Source organism: Triticum aestivum, chromosome 2D (genome assembly GCF_018294505.1).
Source record: "Triticum aestivum cultivar Chinese Spring chromosome 2D, IWGSC CS RefSeq v2.1, whole genome shotgun sequence".
NCBI lineage: Eukaryota > Viridiplantae > Streptophyta > Magnoliopsida > Poales > Poaceae > Triticum > Triticum aestivum.
The window spans coordinates 247,427,963-247,444,425 of record NC_057799.1 but is presented as its reverse complement, the minus strand read 5'-3'; the positions used below and the strand labels follow the sequence as shown (position 1 = coordinate 247,444,425).

At 44.6% G+C, this 16,463-nt stretch overlaps 1 protein-coding gene across 1 annotated transcript; it reads right to left on the bottom strand.

The window, feature by feature from the left end:
• Nucleotides 1–352: 352 nt before the first annotated feature.
• On the bottom strand, nucleotides 353–2,340 carry LOC123052684 (40S ribosomal protein S12). The gene is made up of 5 exons (XM_044475985.1): nucleotides 2,211–2,340; nucleotides 2,062–2,119; nucleotides 1,031–1,331; nucleotides 723–788; nucleotides 353–628 (listed from the first exon to the last, which is right to left on the bottom strand). The coding sequence occupies exons 2-5, from the start codon at nucleotides 2,064–2,066 to the stop codon at nucleotides 569–571; spliced, it is 432 nt and encodes a 143-aa protein (XP_044331920.1). The 5' UTR covers nucleotides 2,067–2,119; nucleotides 2,211–2,340; the 3' UTR covers nucleotides 353–568.
• Nucleotides 2,341–16,463: the final 14,123 nt, after the last annotated feature.

Here is a 16,463-nt window from a genome sequence, read left to right as displayed (position 1 = left end):
TCTCGCGTACAAATTCATAGCACATATGCTCCTTCTCGTTTAAATCAAGAAAATAGCAGCTAAAAAGAATTCAATAAAGGTTAACAAACAAAATTTTGTCAGAATTTCAAACAATTTGGAGCCCAATTTTTATTTCTCCTACAGAGCTCCTTCAAACTCAGAACTTCGCAGGCATCTAAATGAGCAAGCATCTTAAATGGACACTGTGAATTCGTGGGATCAGCTCAAACAATTTGGAGCGCTATTTCTTTTGCTAATTTATACATCACCGCCATAACCAAATATAAGTAATAGGCACAAACACAATGATGTCAAATGGAACATGCAACAGCGACAGAGCAAAACATCAAAATTGTGATATTGCAAAGAGAAATATATTATTAGCTCTTGATGATTTACGCTGAAGGCAGCAGCTGCCTGATAAACAAAGGTTCAGAGGTCCAAATCGACGATATCTGCTAGGCTCACACTTGAAAGTTGGAACAATAGGAAGCCCAAGAATAAAGCATAAATGAAACCGAGGACAAAAATGCCCAACCCAAATGTTTGCATCATGAAACATTCTCATCTAGTGAGACTTGACGTACTCCTGCACGATGTTAAGGCCCTCGGATTCTTCACCATAGTCCTGGTAAATCAAAGAAATCAGTCAAACGACAAGTTCTGTCTACTTGAAAAGAAACCTGTCCTTTGGTCGTATCAGTTTATAGTAGATTTGTCACCTTGACAACAACGCAAGAGCAGCCCACAACCTTCCTTGCCTTGCCCTCAGAGTCAATCTTGCAAAGCTGCAGAGGAAAGCATGTTAATATCAAAACATCAATACTTCCACGACATACGTGAAGAAACAACGAAAAGCTAAAACAACTTACAAGAGAAGCATAGGGAAACAAAAGAATTTTAATATCAAGAGCAAGTGCATTCTCCAGCAATAGTGAAGCATTGCTATGTCCAAAAGATGAATGTGGAATACATGCTGCAATTAAGTATAATAAGATGGAACATTACAAATTGGCATTAGAAAACTCACCCCTGCCCACTCTCCAAGAGTTTTAGCACTTGGCACAGTAACCAGGTGAACATTGTGCTCAGCGCATAGTGCCTTAACGAGCTTCACGTAATCAGGCTGGTCACAATCCTCAGCCAGCACACAAAGCTGAGCAGCATGCTTCTCAATGGACTTGGCAGCCTCACGGAGCCCCTTCACAAGGCCATCATGAGCACTTGACTTCTTCATGACAAGCTGTAGAGCAGTCATCAAGTCCATCGGCTCACCAAGAACCGGGGTAGGTGCCTCTACTGGGGCAACAACTGGTGTCGGGGCTTCTTCCCTGCAAAGAGTAATAACTCATGACATGAATAGCATGATACGAGGATAAAGAACAGAGGTTACACACTCTAACCAGCAGTTTAAAAATCTGTGTTTACCGCAATTCAAGCTGTTAGTTTTCTATATGTTCATAGCTACTCTTTAGTTTGGGCAAGCAGGTACCAGCATGTTACATTAATCTACATGCCATAGGAGATTTTTTTTCTTTTTGCGGGGGATACGAGATTAAACAATTAAGTACCACAACTATCTTGCACCGTAGGTAGATCACAATAGAGATCGTTCAAAAGTGTAAAATCACAAGGAGGGACACACTATTGAAAGCAGCTGTAATTTGCAAGCAGAGTAAAACAGCTATTATTATTTTTGAAATTTCAGCTAGTATCTTATACTGTAATATGTAATAATCATGAAGGCAACTAGTACTAAACAATCTGCTTCACAACTACTTGCAGATTAAAATCATTCTAAAGACAATACCGAAACGCCCAACAAATAACACATGTGTATCAGTGTTAATTGGAGAAGACCAACCAACGACAAAATAAACAATTGCGCCCCTGGATGTTAAGAGCACAAACCAACACTGAGATTTCATAAGTAGCCCAAAAGCACCCGCAAGTTACAAACAAGATAACAACACGTATCGGATTTAATATCTGCAGCACACCACTGCAATCAAGACTACAGAAACGAGCAGTGCCAAGGTTTCTTTCTGCGGGAGAACTTACGCCATCTCGTGCGCTCCAAAGGCCACCGAGGCAGCTGCGAAGGAGGGAGATCTGGAGCCTGGAGCAACAAAGCGAAATGATAGCAGCGATTAGCGAGGTTAGATGCAAGAAAGAAAAGAAGAAGTACGGTGAGGACACAGCGCCGCCACCTTGGGACCTTGGAGAATGGAGAGCGGCGGCGGTAGGGTTTTCGCGAGTAGGGCAGGTGTTCTTGACGGCTGGGAGAACGTGTAAGTTATATAGCTCTTTGGAGACGGGCCGGGGACAACGCTTCTGTTGGGCTGAGAAAGCCCTAGAAGGTATCTTAACTGCAACCAGCCCATGAAAAAATGCACGACCGGGGAGATACAAAACGAGAATATCCTAACGGACGCTCATTGCGGCAGAATGTCGAGCTAACGCACAGAGACGAGCGACCTAGCGATCATGATGGGCCGGCCCAACTACGAGATAGTACACGCGCTACAGTATCCGGTATTGGGTACTTTCTCGAAGGTTCCTGACCGGTTTTGGGAACCTTCCAGAAGGTTCTTGAACCGTTTTTTTTTTGTTTTTTTTTCTTTCTCTTTTCTTTTCTTCTTTCTTTGTTTTTCTGTTTCTTTATTTCATTTTTCAATTCCTTTTTCTTCTCTTTCTATTTCCTTTTTGTTCTTCAGATTTGCAAATTCCTTTCTGTTTCTTTTTTCTTTTCTTCTTTTTTCGTTTTTTCTGTTTGTTTTCTTTCTTTGGTTTCTTATTTATTTTTATTTTTATTTTCTCTTTTTTTCAAAATATTCAAATTTTGTTTGCCTTTTCATAAAATGTTCAGTTTTTTAAAAAATGTTCTCAAAATTCAAAAATTGTTCTCGTTACACAAAAAAGTTCAACACTTTCAAAATTAATATAATGTACTAGACTTCAATTATTTTGTTCACGTTTTCAAAAAATGTTCGCGCTTCCAAATTTGTTCGGGATTTTTCAAATTTGTTATCCTTTTCAAAATTTGTTCTCAATATTCAAAAAATGTTCGTGCTTTAAGAAATTGTTTGCGCTTCCAAATTTGTTCTAAGTTTCAAAAATTGTTCTCAAGATTCACAACAAATGTTCATGCTTTAAAAAAAATATGTGCTTCCAAATTTGTTCTCCGTTTCAAAATTTGTTCTCAAGATTAAAAAAATCCGTGCTTTAAAAAATGTTCATGTTCAAATTTTGTTCTCTAAATTCAAAAAATGTTCGGGATTTTAAAATATGTTCATTTTATCAAAACTTTGTTCAAGCTTTTTAGTTTTTCTACTAAAATTTGGAAAGTGTTCGCTTTTTAAAAAACACTTTTTCAAATTAATTTTTGCGTTAGGAATTTAAGAAAATGTTCGGATCTACATTATATTTAGCTTCGCGCGCCATGGCAAACCAAGAATGCATGTCTATCGCGTTGACTAGGCTAGTGCATACAAGGATAGAGGTCCCTGGTTCGATCCCTCCCTCGAGCTGAGTTTTTTAGGGATGTTTCACTGCGTTATGCTAATGGGCCGGCCCAGCTAGAGACGCGCCTGTGCGTCCGCTCGACAATTCGCCGCAATGAGCGGCGCATAGGAGCTCTCCAAAACGGGACCTCCTATACGCCGCATACTGCAGCAAATGGAGGGCGCGCCGCACAGAGGGATGGACGACTGGGCCGGCCCAGTACAACCGAAGTTGAACGCAATACAACACGACGCAAAAACCCAAAGAAAAAGAGGTGCCTGTGGGACTCGAACACGCGACAAGGCACTTTTACCTGCATCCAGCTAGCCACTAGAGCTCACGACGGCAGTTAACAAATTCTTAGAACACACGTTTAAGAATAGACAATGGAGTCGGATGATCTAAAAAAAGACAATGAAAGCAGATTTGAAACATTTATTCATTTTTTTCACTACTTGGAAATTATGAACAATTTTGAGATTCCTATTTTTGCAAAGGAAAATATTTATTTTCAACTTGACAAAATTTATAATTGTTGAACATACTTCAAAAAACATAAAGCATCTGTGAACAATTTTAAAAGTCCTGAACATTATTTAAAAATGGCGAACACTTTTTGACAATTGCGAACATTTTTTCAAAACATGGACAAATTTAGAAACACCAGACACTTTCTTAGGAAAAAGGAAAAAACATAACACGAACAAAAAATTAAAAACGTGAACAATTTTTGAAATCCGAACATTTTTCAAAAAATAAAACAAAAATTGAAGTTTTTGAATATACGAACATTTTTTAAAATTATGAAAATTGTTTTAAAACATGAACATTTTTCTGAAATTTGTGAACAGTTTTTGAGAATGGGAACATTTTTTGAATCCCGGACACTTTTTCAAATGGAAAAGGAACGTTTTGAAATTCCGAACAAATTATTAAAACCATGAACGTTTTTTGAACTTTTTTGAAAAATCTAAACAATTTTTTTGAAACCGGGAACATTTTTTGAATTTGTGATTTTTTTTGAAAAACGGGAATATGTTTTGAATTTGTGAACAAAATCTGAAAAATAAGAACATTTTTTGAAATTTGGAAAAAAATTGTAAAACTTGAAAAAGAAAAAAGAAACAGAAAAAAGAAAAGAAAAACGAAAAAGAAGAGAAATAGAAAAAATGAAAACAAAAAAGAAACTGAAAAAGAAAAAGCCGCTTCAGGAACCTTCTAGAAGGTTCCCAAAACGAGAAAAAACCGGCTGGAAACATCATAGAAGGTTCCAAAAACCAGTGTGTGCTGAAACGCTAAAACGGGCCGGCCCACTCGGCCGCTCGCTCACACCCCCCTGTGCGAAGCGGCGACAGCTTGCCGCAACGAGCGACGAGTAGGATTTTCCATACAAAACCGCATGGGAGCTCCTACTCCGCGCCTTCAGCGCCATCTAACGAACGCATAATGCCAACGGACAAAAAATCCTTAAAAAACCCAGATGATAACGCCCACACATGTCAGCGTTTTACAACTCGCCCACACGCGTGTATCACCGTCCAGTCGAGTTTGCACAAATCTTGATGCATTGAGGCGGATTTTGCGTGCCACGTAGGACGGGGCTGGTGTGTGGGCTTTTGACAGTTCGCCCGGACGCCGGTTTCTCGCATAGAGAGGTTGCGGTTGCGAGTCGGACGTGCGATGGAACTACCGTCGCGCCCGCACGCCGCGCACGTCTCCTATTCATCATCTCCCACGCCTGCTTTTTCCCCTCCCGGTGTTGCAGTTCCCCCACCCTGCCCTTCTTACTTCCCATTTCAACCACACCAGCATTCCCATTCGAGAGCGACGCAAGTTCTAGGAGGAGCAGTCGAGAGAGGGCGGCGGCAGCGGCGGCGGAAGAGTCGCGGGTCTTCGTGGTCGTCGCTGGTGTTAGCGCCGTCGCCGGAGCAGCCACCGCACGGAGGTAAGGCTTCGAAACTTTCTACTGGTCCAATCTGCCTCCCCTCCTCTTGGTTCACATCCTGCTCGGATCCTTTCGAGATTCAGGCGGATTTTTCGCGGCGCTCGTGTGTTCCCATCGGCGGGGGAGTCACATGTGTGCCATTAGGCCGGCATTACGTAGTTCCATTGCCGTCGCGGTGGTAGTCAAGCCGACGAGGCTCGCACATTCCGCACCTATCGCTCTGTTTTTCAGGGATTAGATGTCCTTATGATGCAATGATTTCTACTTTTTTTTGTTAGTTTTGATGGTCTCGTAAGCCACGATTCTCACTGTTTTTAGGGGTGATGTTGCAATTGAACTCCCGGCCTGATAGTTGGGTATGAACCCTAGATCTAGTTAGATGCATTTCGATTTGCATGCTACTGTAAGTTGGATCAACTGGTTTAATTGCTATTATGTTCTGTGCAAACATGGCAAGTTGAATCCACTGGTTTATCTAGAACTTTCATACTAGATGCAACTAATTTTTTGAATCAAATCTGGCAGTTGCCATGTTCTATGTAGGATAATGGCAGTTGGGGTGTTCCATGTACTGACTTAGTTGCCACATTGTTTTATGCTAACATGGCAACTTGAATCTAGTAGATGGCAACTGCCTTTTGTGAATCCAATCTGTCAGTTGCCATGTTCTATGTTGGATAATTGCAGTTGGGTGTTCCACGGTACTGACTTAGTTGCCACATTATTTACTGCTAACATGGAAACTTGAATCTGCTAGATGGCAACTGCCTTTTTTTCAAGCAAATCTGTCAGTTGCCATGTTTTTGCACTTGTTTCAGTGGTCATTTTTTGCCTACTGTGCATGTTTAGCAGACGGCAACTACCTGCTTTCACACACTGAGACTTTATTTGACATGTTTTTGCGCACATATGGCAACCTGAATCTTTTTAGTACATGGGGCTACTTCTTGTTGAACCCAAATTTATCAGTTAGCTTGTTTATGTACTCATCCGGGTCTCAATTTTGCTAAATTGCTCTCAAGGAGGTGGCAACTACATCTACACGGCATGGCATTATTTTGCCATGCCTATTTCTTTTAGTACTCCCTCCATTCCCTTATACAAGGCCACAAACTCAAATTACAGGTACCAAAGTAAAATTTAATGACTGCTTTGCAAGTCAATTATTCTTTTCATTAACCCGGATCATTAATACGCCTACATGCATGCAAAGAAGGAACGGGAAGGAAGTAGCACAGTGTCATTATGACTACATGCATGCAAATATTAAACAAGTTGGTAGCACGAGGAAACATCATTAATTTTTGCCTCGATTATTGTTAGTGGCCTTATATAGATGCAAATTGTATTTTTCATAGTGGCCTTGTATAAGGGAATGGAGGGAGTACTTTTTTTTGTCAACTGCTTAGTTTTGCTTAGGAGCATATGGCATGCATTTTTCAGATTGCAGGTGGCAACTCCCTCTTATTTCTTACCATATGCATTATTCTAGGGTAAACATGGCAGTTTTCATATGTTGTCGATGATATCCACTGCCTCGTTACTTCGTGCATCTTTTTTTTGCATCTGTCAACTGTGTTTTCATTTGTACTCATGTGTTTTTGTTCTTACCATAGCATCATGGCCCGTGGTGACCAGCAAGACGATGGTGACGACTTCATGGAGGTACCGCCACAGAATCGTGCGCCCGGTCGTATGAAAGACGGTGATGAGGTCATTTTCCCCCTGTTTTATTGTGATATAGAGTTTACATTCATCCGTCAGTAGTAATTTTTAGTATATTGAACATGGCAACAATGACCATTTCGTGTTCTGCAGAAGAAGAAACGTCAGCGCAATAGGGCTTCATAAGAACACTTGACTATATTGACCAAGGGTTCTACTGATGACCAGAAGGGAGCTGCCGGTGAGATGGGGATGCAGGCATTGATGGATATTCGATGCCCGAATCTAGTGAACCCTGTGTGTGATTGGCTCAGTGAGATATACGACCCTCCTTCTAGGGAATTCGTCATTCCGGGACGTGGAAGACTCCCTTTGGACGAGGAATCTGTATTCTGCACTTTGGGTGTCCCCCGTGGAGAAATCAAAGTTCCGTATGAGGTGAACAATGAGATTGAGGAAGTCTTGTTCCCGCGTTTGTTTCCTGGAATGGTATCCATGCCTAATACGACTGTGCTGGCAACTTTGCTGGAGGGCATGACAACCCATGGCGAGGTATTTAAGAAGCTGCTGATGTACTTGATCTTGTCTGTCTTTCCGCCTACCACGTCACTGCGCCCAAACAACAAGTGCTTCCCTATCCTCGTGAATGCTCTCTATCTATTCGTTTTCCTACAATCTTCTATTTTTGATGTCATGTAGAAGCTAGTCACTGCCAGTTGACGTTTTATTGACTGTCGACATGTTGTCTTTGTTTTCAAATCTTGTGCAGGCGAAACTGAAAGATGTTAAAAACATGAATTGGTGTAAATTCATTGCTGACTTCCTCCATGATGCATTCTCAAATAAGATGTACCAGAAGGGTTGCCGCCTGCACCTAATGGTATTTTTTTTACTATTTTGCAAATGCTCTTACCATGGTTCATTCGTTCCTCAATCACATTACAAAGGATGACACTTTTTTGTTTGTGTATGGTATTTTTTCAAATTTGAAATGTAATCCTTTTTTTGGGTGCCTTTTTAGGAATTGAATAAATTTGGAGGTGTACTTAAACATAGTTGACAATTTTTTTTACAGTTGTTCATAAGTGCCAACCAAATTGTTTTTCCACATGGCATCTATGTTTGGCCATACTCTGTCAACTCTAGCTTGACATAGCTTTTAATTGCTTTGCTTTTTTATGGCAACCATAGTTGATCGTGTACGACAACTTTTATTTTTTGTGTTTTACATGTCAAAGTGAAGTTGTTGATACATGGCAACTATAGTTGATTTTTACATGGCAACTATAGTTGATTTTTACATGGCAACTACATATTCTACAACACACATAGTGTTCACTTCCTCTATTTTTCGTTCATTTTAATTAGTGATATATGGCAAACATACGTCTACGTCCATGGCAAATCGTTCTCCTATTTTTGAACTTTTGTCTTAAGGGAGACTATATTTCCAATGACGTTTAAACCGTAGTTATTGTTTTTTTCCTTTCCCCGCATTTTGATCTGTTTTTTATTTGCACAATACTGATCACTGACATATTCTGATTTAGTTACTCCCTTTTTTGTGTAAACCAGCTCATGTACGTCAACCGTCTTGATTTGTCTACCGTCGATTTCACTGAGATAGGAGGTGCGCCTCCACATAAGTTTGTTGTCTCTGCCTGGAGTTATGATGTTGTCAAGGTTGTGCTTGCCGTAGACAGGATATCTGATACAAAATATGGCAAACTGCAGGTTAGTTTTATCTTCTTTCTTGCACAACATTTTTGAAGTCCACTATTGGAAAGAATATGTAAAACCAAAACTGATCCATATTGGTTGTTCATAGTTTTTTTTTCTTTTTAAAGAGGGGAATATATAGCGTATACAACATGGCAAATACGCTCGGTTCCGCGTGGAAAATGCACAACACTTTTACATGGCATCCATATTCCAATCTATGCACTAACTTTGTTTTGGCATTCCATTTGCCCACCTCAACGCACTCATTATGGCTAACAAACTATAAAGAACTTTGGCAACCATGGTTGTCTGCACATGGCAACTATGGTTGACTCCATATGGCAACTATGGTTGACTCCATATGGCAACTCTGTTGTTCCCCCTCGAATTCTTTTTTCCTTGCAATCCATGACCATAGTCATTGTTTCTTCTTTTTTGACCTCTATTGTTTTGCCATGTTTCAGGATGGCCAAGCATGCCATTGACTATAGTGTGTTTGGTGGGCCACAAAATTTTGACAAGTGGATGGATGCGCATTCAGCTCCATCTTGTCTCGCCGAGGTAATCAAGCTTTTTTTTGTTTTCTAAATGATCTTTTCTTGCATTTGACTTCTTTTACGGGTTTTTTGCCCTCTTTCTTATGCACGCGTTCTAATGTGTTTGAAATTTGTTAATTTTTTGTTTTCTGATCAGGCCAGGGCACCTGTTGAGCACCTAGTAGGGCAGTTTGCTTCTGGCATGACCATCTTGCTCGGGAAGTTGGTCGAGGGTTGGACAACATTGAATGGTTATGACAGTGACGTGGTTGCGAGGCAGTTCACATCTTTTGTCAGAGAACGCACACATCGTCCAACTGGCTGCCATGGCCGGTACGACTACAACAACTCTCAGGAGCTCCCTGACACGCAAGAGGAGCTAGTCGGGGATGGTTTCGGTGGCGTGGATGCTGGTCTCGATAAGGATGGTGACGATGACATGGAGAATGTGCGACATGACACTGACCATGATGAACCTCGGGAAGTTCGTGTAGGAGGTAACAACGATAAGGCTGCACCGAATGTTCCTCCACCAGAGGGACGCATTGCCCCAATTGTTGCGAGAGACATGGGGGTTCCTCTCTCAAAGAGGGGTAGGGCTCAAGAGGATGCTGCCCCGGGCCCTGTTGGCAAGAGGTGTAGGACTAATCCCGTTGCTGCTAGGAGGAGGTTCGATGTTTGTTTATTGTGACATTTGTTCTTCTTTTTTTAACACCCAGCTTTTTCGTGCTACACACGCCATGATTTTTGTGTCTCACACTTGTTTTTTTGCTCTTTTTCCCATTTTGTTGTGTGCAGTGAGGCGACAGCTGGTGGCCGATCAGTTAAGCAGAAACAAGCACCCACGCCATCCCGCGCTTCTGCCCGGCTGAACAAGGGGGCACCCACTGCTGCTGCCACCACTTCCGCTCGGTCGTCTCCTCGCACATCGGCGTCCAACACCGGGGTTCCTGTTGTGCTGGAAAACTTGAGGAAAACAAGCAAGAGGTGGGTTCTCACCTTTTTTTGTGACTGAGCTATTTTCATTGTGTCGCGATACGGAAATGCAATCTCTTTGAAATTTTCATGGCAATTGCAACATGTTGAGTATGACAAGTTATTCATAGTCCTAACGCTAAATTTGTTTGATGCATTCCTCAATCATATGCAACTTTTACTATACCCAACGTGGCAACTCTTGTCTGCCCCTCATGGCAACTGCTAAACTTACCACATGGCAACTGTTATCTGTCCCACATGACAAATGCTAAATTTGACACATGGCAACTCTTGTTTCTTCGGCATGGCAACTGCTAACTACACCACATGGCAACTCTTGTCTCCCCCCATGGCAACTGGTAGCTTTCACTCATGGCAACCACTTGTACAGCATGTGTGTTAATCCCTACTTTGTTTTCAAATGGCAACTCTGGCATATCACACATGGCATTTTATGATGACTAACATGGCAATTACTTGTTCCTGCCACTACTAGGGAAATGCTTATAGGTAGGACATCAGTAGTAGCGCTGGAAAATAGCACGCGCTGCTACTAATTAGCAGTAGCGCTGGTCTGGGGCAACGCTACAAGTAATGCTTTAGCAGTAGCGCTGTAAACAGAAAAAGCGTTGGATTAGCAGCAACGCTTGCTTTGTTGCAGCGCTACAGATAGTTAGCAATAGCGCTGGTCAAGGCAGCGCTACTGTTAACCATACTTACCAGTAGCATTGGTCAGAGCAACGCTACTGCCACAATTTAGCTGTAGTGCATTAGCAGTAGCGCTGACCCAGCGCTACTGCTATATGTATTTGAAGCGCTACTAGTAGGCTTTCTCCTAGTACTGTGCCCCTTACCTTTTGTTCTCTTCATGTACTTTCTTAAATGGTTCTCTTCTCGTTCGACATATTCTGTAGGGTAAAGAAGACTACTGCACGCTCGACCAATCGCACTACTAAAGACCCACTTGAACGCATTCACTCCAAGCTATCGACATTCGATAATGCAGATATTCATGAACCGTTAGTTGACAAATCTGTTGCTGCACCGTCCAGTATTGCCGCTAGTTCTGATGCACGTGACCGCCCATCTCCGCTGGTCACAGCTGCGCAAACTACAACCGCAGGCATCCGTACATCTCGCAGCGACGAGTCAGTATCTGCCAGGACTGCTGAGATAGTGCCTACCCTGGTGGCAATGAGAGAAGCTGTTGTGACCCATGCCACCCGATCAGCAAGTGTTGACGTGGACGCTCCCGAGCTCAACCTAAACAAGGAAGATTCCCGTCATCTGATACGGATTCCAAGCGTGCGGCTGATGGCACTTATGTGGCCAGGAAAGAAGTGGCTGCGGCCATATTTCAGTATGGCAGGACATCCACAGATGACTCTCACCGCACAACAGCTTCAGCGGCTGCTGGCGCACAGGCTACTACTGCAACTAGTTTGCGAGCTGGCCTGCCATCTATGTGTAGCCCCCGCAAGAATCCTGCACAATTATCGAATGCATCAAAGGTACTTAAGAGCAGCAGAGGTGACTCCGGTTATGTGTCTGCTTCCACACTTTTCCCACCTTCTGCCAAAAGCACTGCAGTCGAGAAGATGGAAGTCCGCAATACAACAAGGTGGTAAGCAGTGTACCACTAAAGGAGGTGGATGTTCAGAGCAGACGGCGTCCTTTACTGCTGTGGAGAACACCAGTTTATATCTGCGCACTTCTAAGCTCCCTGTCAACATCGATGTCCCGTACAACCCAAACAAGAAGATAGGCAAGAAGGTTGTGATTGAGATCGCTGACAACACGCCCCGCCCTACTAATAAGCGTGATGATTCTACAGCAGACGAGACTGACATGTTTGTTGATCTGTCACCTCTAGATTCTGCTAAACAATTTGTTCGCAACCCGGCTGATCAGCAGGAGAGGCACCCCATGGCTTTCACCCCACCAAGTTGCAGCCTTGGGATTGATCGCACTGGATGAACCAGTCATCGATCCTATGCCTGTTGCTTTTACTTTTCGGCAGGCATGGTCCCGATGATGGCGCAGCCCATGGCTGATGGCAGGAAGGCTCTGAAGTTTGCAGAGCCTATAGTGCAAGATAAACTATTTTTTGTTTCTCATTCGTTCTACATATTTTCTGATCTTCGTCGCAAGTTTGGTTTTTGAATTTGTGATGGCAAATCTTATGTGATGCACATGTACTTCTCAGTTGAGACATCATGGCAAATTCTATATTTTGTTGTTTACTTTTTTTGCATGCCTCAACCTCGACTGTCATGGCATTTTTTCATTGATGCAACCCTCGCTGCTTGCACAGTATGTAGATGGCATTTGCAGCTGGCCTAATTTGAATATTGATGTTCGTATAACATGGCAACTGATATTTATTCTGACATGACAACCGTTGTTTATCTTTGCACGACCAAAACACTTTCGATCACATATGTTTTCTGTAGTTGTTGTCGCATGGAATCTGCAGTGCATTGTGACGATGACATGTACCTAGGGTAGGGCAATGGGCCTGACTTAGACACCCTTCCCAAGGACACTGTCCTAAATTCAAAGGCATTCAAAGCGCAACAGCATCAACCGACTATAAACACCTCAGAGTGCAACCCACTCGACCATAAGCATTTCACTCGGATAACCCCATTCCATACGACCAGGATATACTCACTCGACCACATCAGGAATCACTCGGAATACAGAAGATCTAAAGTCACTCAGGATGGCAACGGTCAGGCGTTCACTCCGTAATCTTAATGATCATTTATATAGCTTTATTGCCCGCGTTACCAGTAACGTCTCATCTTTATGTACATTGAACCCCTTGTGATGTGGGCTGGCTGGGGTCCTGGCGCACTCTATATAAGCCACCCCCATCCACTAGCACAAGGGTTCGCACCCCCTGTAACTTCACACATAATCCAATCGACCAAGCCTCCGGGTACCGAGACGCATGGCTGTTACTTCCTCCGAGAAGGGCCTGAACTCGTAAATCTTGTGTGCACAACCTCATCGTAGCTAGGATCTTGCCTCCTCCTACGTACCCCCTATTCTACTGTCAGACTTAGAACCACGACAGTTGGCGCCCATCGTGGGGCAGGTGTCTTAGCGACTTCCGGTGAGGTTGCGATTTTCTTGAGCTTCATCATCATGGTTTCCGGCGGTGGATTCGCTGAGGGCTACGAGATCCGTCTCGACGCGCTCGTCTTCGTCACCGATGACTCTGCCTGGCTCCAGGAGGCCCCCTCGACGTCGAGGCGCTCCCCGTCCGCGGGGCGACGCACTTTCGCGCATGCGTCCGCGACGTCCTTCTGCGGTAGCCGTTGACTTAGTATCGATCGGCTCCCGCGGCATCTTCGCTCCCCGCTGTTCGTCGTTGCAAGCGATCTTGTCAATCGCGGCTTCAGCGGTGGGTGAGGCATGCGGTGGCTCGTCAGACGGCCACCCCCCAAGTCGCGGCGATCGAGCCCGACAAATCTCTCTACGGGCTATTCGACCTGTCGAGTGGCTTCGTCAAGACCCTGTCCGAGTGCGATAGCAGCGACCCTGCGGCAGAAGTTCTGATGGTCGACATGCCGTGCAGCCCGCCTGGTTTCCATCGCGGTGACGACAGTGATCTGTCGCGTGTTCACGAGGAATACCACCCCGAAGCCCTCTCTTCGCAAAAGAGGGAGGAACTGCACCACCGCAACGTTGAGGCGCTCCACACTCCCATCGTAGGAGAAACCTGTGAGGCTCGGGCCTTGGAGGTTGCGCGCCTGGCCACTTTGGCTGAGCGCACTCCACTGGAGAACCTTCAACATGCACCCGACGAACGCGCTCGACGGAAGATCTCTGAGTCCAGTCGACGGCAACGACAACTGTTCCCGCCTGAACCTCAGGTATACCGCACTCCGATTCAGAATCTTACAGTTGCCGCCCGTATAGCAGAATCAATTCAGCCGTCCCAATCAGAGGCTGGCAGAGGCCTGATGTAGATCCGAGCACTGCTCCCGGCGGCAGGTGAGCAGAACACAACAGTTTCTCAGTCCCGCAACAGGATCCACAGCAGATCTGTGGTGGCGGATACAATCTAGTCAGCCCACAGCCTGAGATCGCCTTTGCGGTGTGAGGGACATGGGCACCGCCAGGAGCAGTATCTGGGTCGGAATCATGAGCAATATGATCATCGACTCGGCCGTGATGACCGCTGTCGAGTGCCTACGCCCCCTCCGAGGGGCGGATCGTATGTGCCCCGGCAATATGATGACAGGCATCCATACAGTGATGAGTGGAGGGTCCCAGTCGACCCAAGAGAGCCAGGGTTTGATGCGAGGTCGATCCTCGTTCAAGGTCTGGTCGACAGGAACAAAGCACACATAGAAGGACTCGACAGAGACCGTACGACTAGCAGCAGAGTTCATGTCTCCAGACCTGAGTGTTTCAGCAGGGCTATCAGAGCAGCTGAGATTCCTCCCAATTTCAGATTTGCAACGGGAGTGAGCAAGTTCACCGATGAGTCCAAGCCTGATACTTGGCTGGAGGATTACCGAGTGGCTGTACAGATCGGTGGTGGTAATGATGAAGTAGCCATGAAGCATCTTCCCTTGATGTTAGAGGGTTCGGCCAGAGCATGGCTGAATCAGTTGACTCTAGGCAGTATATTCAGTTGGGAAGAGTTGGCCCGAGTGTTTGTCAGGACGTTCGAGGGCACATGCAAACGACCTGTAGGATTGGCAGAATTACAGCATTGTGTACAAAAACCGAATGAAACTTTGAGGGATTACATCCAGAAGTGGACCACTTTGCATCACACAGTGGAGAATGTGTCTCAGCATCAAGCAGTTTGCGCCTTCAAGGAGGGCGTTCAATATCGAGTGCTTAACCTGAAGTTCGGGTCGGACAGGCGACATGATCCTGACCCGAATGATGGAAATAGCCACTCGGTACGCAAACAGCAAAGAAGAAGACCAACTCCGCAGTGGAAAGAGCAAACCAGTCGGCCAGGACACTGGAGGAGGAAATTCCAATCGGAAGCAGAAGTGCAAAGCCGAACTCGCGGGTCTTGGAGAGGTTGCGGTTGCGACCCAAGGAAAATTCAAGGGAAAGCCTAAGGGGCCCTGGATCCCCAAGAAAGTAAAAGATCAAGCAGGAAATGATGTGTTGGATTTGCCGTGTCACATTCACACTAAGAAGGATGAAGAGGGTAATTTGATTATCCCAAGCATATCACTCGACAATGTCGGGTCCTTATCCAGCAGTTCCGAGAGAAACAACCCAGTGAGAAAGAGAAGGAATATGATAAGGATGAGGACAAGGAAGAAGATGATGGCTATCCCAATGTCAATGCCACTTTGGTGATTTTTGCTGACGTTGAGAGCAAAAGTCGACTGAAGGTCATCAACAGAGAAGTAAACATGGTTGCTCCGGCAACGACAACATATTTGAAGTGGTTAAAGACTCCTATCACATTCGACCAGTATGACCATCCCGCGCACGTTGCAACCCCAGGGCGGCAAACGTTGGTGGTCGACCCGGTCGTGGGGGGCACTCGACTGACCAAAGTTCTGATGGATGGCGGCAGTGGTTTGAACATTTTATACGCTGAGACTCTCAGGGAGATGGGCGTTCCAATGTCCAAGCTCAGTGAAAGCAATATGCGATTCCATGGTGTCATCCCAGGGAAGAAAGCCGATTCACTCGGCCAGATCACTCTTGACGTAGTTTTCGGTGATTCAAAGAATTACCGCAAAGAAAAGTTGACATTCGAAGTTGTGGATTTTCACAGTGCTTATCATGCCATTTTGGGCAGACCTGCGTACGCCCGTTTCATGGCTCGACCATGTTACGTGTACCTCAAGCTGAAGATGCCTGGTCCCAAGGGCGTGATCACAATCACTGGTAATCGGTAGAGAGCGGAAGAGTGCCTCCAGAAGGGTTCAAAGATTGCCGATGAGCAGATGGCAGCAGTGGAAATGCAAGAATATCAGAAGAATGCAGATCTGAGTGATTTGTTACGTGCCAAGAAGCCTGCTTCAGAGTCTGCATTTCAGTCGTCTGGTAAAACCAAGCAAGTCCACATTCACCTGACCGATGCTGCTCTGACTCATATTTCAACATCACTCGACAGC